General features: G+C 35.6%; 1 protein-coding gene across 1 annotated transcript; it reads left to right on the top strand.

The window, feature by feature from the left end:
• The first annotated feature begins 3,967 nt into the window (after positions 1–3,967).
• On the top strand, positions 3,968–5,535 carry LOC130986729 (GDSL esterase/lipase At1g29670-like). Its single transcript, XM_057910224.1, has 5 exons — positions 3,968–4,240; positions 4,326–4,450; positions 4,517–4,747; positions 4,827–5,064; positions 5,140–5,535. Exons 1-5 carry the CDS (start codon positions 3,979–3,981, stop codon positions 5,376–5,378), a joined length of 1,095 nt encoding a protein of 364 aa, XP_057766207.1. The 5' UTR covers positions 3,968–3,978; the 3' UTR covers positions 5,379–5,535.
• The last annotated feature ends 465 nt before the right edge of the window (positions 5,536–6,000 follow it).

Raw genomic sequence — 6,000 nt, 5'->3', positions numbered from 1 at the left:
AAGGCTGAAAAACGGACTTTTGGGCGAAAACTCGGCGACTCGCGCGCGGCCGCGCGCCTGGACCGCGCGGTCTTCCAGCAAAATCTGCTCTGTCGCGCGGCCGTGGCATGCGGCCGCGCGAGCTCTGACGCTTTGCGCAGCAATTTTGTTTTGGCTCGTTCTGTTTCGTTCGAACTCCGATTTACGATCCGTTTGCGCTCACGAACTCCTATCGAGACGAACTACAACTTGTATTTCAGCCAATTCTTCCAAATTCTGCTTCATTATATCTGAAAATTCGTTCAAACAACGAGCAAGTGACAAGTTCTTGACCATAAACCAATATAAGCTCAAATAAATCAACAAACACACAAAATCCTCATAACTAAACATCAAAAATGACACACCAAGAGGTAAAAATGCATGTTTATCACTTTGGATTGAATGTGACTCTACTTATATTGTGCGCCTTCTCAATGTATGCTCTTCGATTGTTCATTGGAGATTTATGGCCTCCTGGAAGCGGATTCTTAAGTTGTTGCATAGTTTCCACATTCATGTCACACACATTTACCGGGAAGGTAATAAAGTTGTGGATATTCTTGTTGTCAACAACATGCAAGAGGAGTGGTGGCCTTTTGAGATTGATGCTATCAAGGGTGCTGTTCGTCTAGATATGTCGTCACACAGCCACCTTCGCATGGTTATTTAACTCGAGCTACATGGTTCTTTCTCTTTCGATTTTTCTGACATACAGTTGGCAGACGTCTATGTGCGGGTGTGGTAGTGTTTCTTTTGATGATGTCGCGGTTTGGTTTTTTTGGGGGCTGCGGCTGGTTGGGACACTGTTATCTCCCCCAATTGCTGGGATGCTACATGGGGTTGGGACATTCGAATTTTCGGAAGGTTGGTGGTTTGGTGTGGTTTTGGGGCGTCATTCCAGCTTTTTTACAGTTCTTCGGTGCGCTCAAGGTTGGAGCCGGAGTGGTCGGGTCTTTTTGGTAGCTTCGCGATAGGGGAGCTCTTACCTTATCGACGTTGTCTTTTTTTGGCCGACGAGATTTTTTCGTTGATGCGCCGTGTCTGGCCCGTTTTGGGGCTCATTATTTCAACGACCTCAGGGTCTGTTCTCACCAATTGGCAGCCAATTGCTATATGGGCGGCGTCTCTCTTTTTAAGTCCTTATCGGCGTTGTGTTCTTCAGGCCGGCGAGCCTCTATCTTTGATATGTTGCTGGGCCCAGACCTTTGTCGAGCACTTGGTCTATTGTTGCTAGTCGGTAGTCGGCTGCTTGGTTTTGGTATTTTCGGCATTCTCTTGGTGGCATTTGGATTTTGATGTCTAGTGCTTCTGTGAATAATAATCTCTTCATCTGGACGACTATGGTTTGGATTTCGACTTCTAAGGACTTCCAAGTTAGTTGGAGGTTTTTTGTTGTTGGCATGGGTTTTATTTTTCTGGGCACAGAAGATGTCGGGAATGCTTGGGGGCGATGGTTAGGTCGGAGCTCCCGAAGTATTCCCCCGCTTCCGTTGCCGTTTTCATTTTTTTTTTGGTCTTGTTTGTCTTTGCTAGACGAGCACTCTTTTTCCATTTTAAGGGTTTTCCCTTTTAAGTTTACCTTAGAGAGGTTTTAACGAGGCTCGGCCATTAGTCTGCTTTTTTGTGCTTTCAAGGGTGCTAGGTTTTTTCTTTTCCTTTTTAATAAAATCTTAATTTAATAAAACGAGTATTTTGAATTGAGGATAATTATTGTTGATTTCATGTACATAGATTTAGAAAACTAACATATATATCTCAAAATTCAAATTTTGATGTCAGTAAAATTACATGGCTCGTAACACGCTGACATGGATTTGACATTGAAATATAAAAATAACTAGCGGCTAACTCGTCGAAATTCGATGAGAAATTACATTAAATAAATTGAGGCAGACGAGAAAGGCGCAGAACGCGAGGGTGGTGGTGGGAGGCTGAGATTCAGAGGAGGTGTTGGAGATCAGGAAAGTCAATGCAGCGGCCATAGCTGATTTTGAGAGAGGAAATTTCAGGAGAGAGAGAACCGAGATAGGCCATTTTTTAGTTTTTCTTATTTTTATTTTTGGGGTAAATTTGTATTTTACATGAAAAAAGGTTAATTTTAAAAAATTTATGTTAGTGGACAATTTTTATTTTTGCTATAGAAAATTGGTCATTTTTATATATTAACTGATATATTTTTTTGGGAAATGAAAAAATAAAATAATGAAAGAAATACAATATATTAAGGAATACAACTCATCAAAAGGTGGATCCAATCAACTTAAACAAAACGGACAGATTACGGCCTCATTAAAATCAGATGGGATCCTCTGTCCCAGAATATAGTGTGTACCACGTGTACCACTCTTCATTTCTTTATTTTATAAATTTTTTTTATAAAAATAAAAATTATTATTATATTATAAACTCTAATTAATATTTATCATTGAAAAATTAAAATTTAAAAAGTTATATAACTTAACTTTGAATTAATGAACCCAAATAATATATTATTAATTCAAATAAATATATAAAAATAATTATAAACCCTAAAATGGATGAGTGAATCCTTGTTAATTATCTTTATATTATATAAAAGCATAATAAATTAAAATTGAATAAAAAATAATTAAAAATTATAACATAATAAGAGTGGTACACGGTAGTACAGAGTATATTTTGGAACAGAGGATCCCATTTGCATTAAAACCTTGTGAGTAAACCAATGCATTTAGTGAACATTATTGTCTATACATCCGCACATACATAGGTCCTATTGTTCTATTAGCTACTATTCACAGTATTTGCATTGCTCGAAATAAAGTTTGTGATGAGACTCATCGAGTTGAAGTCAGTAGATTCCTTGCACCCTCCATCCAATAGAAGAAGTTTGTGCTTATGTTTCAAGTTAGAGTTTTGTTGAATTGTCAATATCGTTTATTTTGATCTAATTTGGGAGATTTTGGTGCTCTATATTGATACTCTTTTTGCTTCATAAGATTTTGCCCAAATATAAATTTTATCACATGTTTTAATGAGGCCATAGAAAATGCTTGTTTTAGTCCTCCCAAACTACTCCCTATCTTTATTCTCTAAGTTGTTTTTTCTAGGATATGCCCTAGTATGTTGTATGTTATTCCCTCCATCCCACTGTAAGTGAGATTTTTTTTTTTGACACGAGAATTAAGAAATGTGTATTTTGTGTTTAAGTGAAAAAGTGAAAAAATGTTTAAAGGGTAAAACTCTCAAAAAGACAAAGAAAAAAGTCTCACTTTTGGTGGGACACCCAAGATAGAAAGAGTCTCACTTATAGTGCGACGGAGGAAGTAGTATTTTATATTTTTTATTTTGTTTACCCACCAAAAAATGATCTTATCGTAATATTGTTATTTTAAAATTGAATGAATAACTTTTTTCATTTTACTGAGGTAATAGCACCATTTCACTATCCTTATAAGCATGTTATTAAAATATGCAAACTGATCAGTTATCCATATATATTTATTAAATTTCCATGACCGAAAAACCAATAAGAAGACAATATAACTAAAGCAAAAACCAACAAACGGAGAAGGTTTTATCTTTTTTTTTTGAGACGACGGAGAAGGTTATACTATCTCTTTTGCATATAATTCAAAATAACCTTGCAACTATTTTGAAGTTGCAATATACTGCTTCTTTTATCGCTTACGAAAGCCGACATTAATTTACATCTATGTAATTGTTTTAACTATGTCTAGTTTTATAGTATTAATATCCAATATTCATTTTGGTAGCAAGTATTTTTTTAAATATATTTTTATACTATCACTACAAATTATATATGTAAATTTTATATTTCATCGCACGTGAATGCGTACAAGTATATTTGAAAGAAAACATGTCTATTTAATATTAACCCTACTGCAATTGTAGATGTGAAAACCCTGCTTATAAAGAGGCTTACAATTTGCTTTATGCTATATTCAAGTTTTCATAATGGCTTCAGCGCAAATTAAGTCATGTAGTTCAAAGTTTTGTGTGTGCTTATTCCTGCAAAATCTTGTGATTTTTCAAACCTTGATTGTTGCAGAACCACAATTTCCATGCTTGTTCATTTTCGGAGACTCATTTGTCGACAATGGCAACAATAACTATCTTCACCCCTCGTTCAGAGTTAACTACTTACCTTACGGTATCGATTTTCCGGCTGGCCCTACCGGTAGATTTACCAATGGTCGGAATATTGCAGATTTTATTGGTACGATCTTCTAATTACTTCTTCGCTTATGTTTATTTGATAATAATACCATATTCTATATATTGATTGTGGTGTTTGGCAACAGCAAAAATGTTGGGCTTTAAGAATTTCATCCCTCCATTTGCCAATGGTACAACTGATGACATTCTCCGAGGCCTCAACTATGCCTCCGGGGGAAGTGGAATTCTTAATGAAACCGGAAGCCAATATGTAATCCCTTTCTCTCTCTTCTACACAATTAAACAAAACAATTTTAATTATTTGAAACCATTGTAGGGTGTAACCAATTTGAGCGACCAAATTTCGAATCACGAAATCACAATTTCAAGAATCCAGAAATTACTAGAAGAACAAAGTGCCACCAAGAAACACCTGAGTTCGTGTTTATACTACGTCGGAATCGGCAGCAAGGACTACCTACTAAACTATCTGCCTCAGTTGGCCACAATTTATACCCCAAATCACTTCGCCGCACTTCTCATTACTCAATATTCAAACCATCTTCAAGTTTGGTTTCTTTTCCTTTTGTTTTAAGCTTTAAAGACTAAAGTTATAACGAATTCCACTCATATATATTGATCACCAGAGGCTGTACGAAAATGGAGCAAGAAAAGTAGCCGTTGTTGGAGTGGATAAGATAGGATGCACACCGTTCCTCATCCGCACCTACGGCTCCCCTAATTCCTCGTCCTGCATCGAATCCATCAACAATATTCTCCAAATTTTCAATCAACAACTCAAGCTTCTCATCAACGACCTCAATCATGATTATCCAAAAGCAAAATTCGTGTACACCAGATACACCCCTTTCTCTGCATCAACTCGTACATATTTTAGCTTTATTTCCTTTTCTTTCCAACACATCCAATCAACTTGTACGATGATGATTTCATTTTCAGGTGATATAAAGATTGTTAGTGAGGCATGTTGCAAGGAGAGGACGTTGCTGCCGTTGTGCCTTGAGGGAAGTGTTCCATGCAGCAGCAGAGACGAGTATAGGTTCTGGGATGGAGTCCACCCCACGGAGGCGGCGGTGGCCGCCGCCGCCAATACTACCTACAACGACATTTCTCCCTTGTTTCCTCACTGTCCCACTTATTTATGGGATTCTTTTGATGAATTACGTTCATATAGCTAGCCAAAATGCCCAAAACCAATAACTATCACTCTGCTCTCAAAAATAAAATAAAAATAAGTATATGACTCTACCTAATAAATTTGAGTGCATATAAGTCAAGTTTCTGACCTTAGTATCAAAGCTAGAGTGTAACACGTGTATCACAATTATATCGTGCTTTATATATAATTGTTTTTATGATTATAGTTTATCAAATTAATAGTTATTATATAAATTGTTTCTTTAATTAATTTAATTTAATCAAATTATATTGGTGGTATATTTCAAATTATATTAATTAATCTCAACCACTTTCATTAATAGTATTAATTTTTGGTTGGGATATAAAATACCTTGTTATATCAATTTTCATTTGATGTAGTTTTATAAAAAGTCAATGTGGAATTGTAGATGTTAGAAAAATAAAAAGAAGAAAATGTGTAAATTTGACGTAAAATTATATTATCTGGAGTTTGTGAGATTAAAATTAATTGTTGAGCATAATCTCGTCTACTGCTTGAACTATCGTAATTAATTTCTGAGCATTATCTTATTTAAAGTTTGAGCATTAGCTTTAAATTCATAGACTATTAGCCAATTTTTTGGTACTCTATAAAGTTGATGAATAATACATGTACTGTGA

This window comes from Salvia miltiorrhiza, chromosome 5 (genome assembly GCF_028751815.1).
Source record: "Salvia miltiorrhiza cultivar Shanhuang (shh) chromosome 5, IMPLAD_Smil_shh, whole genome shotgun sequence".
NCBI classification, from domain to species: domain Eukaryota; kingdom Viridiplantae; phylum Streptophyta; class Magnoliopsida; order Lamiales; family Lamiaceae; genus Salvia; species Salvia miltiorrhiza.
This window is presented reverse-complemented; position numbering and strand designations above follow the sequence as displayed.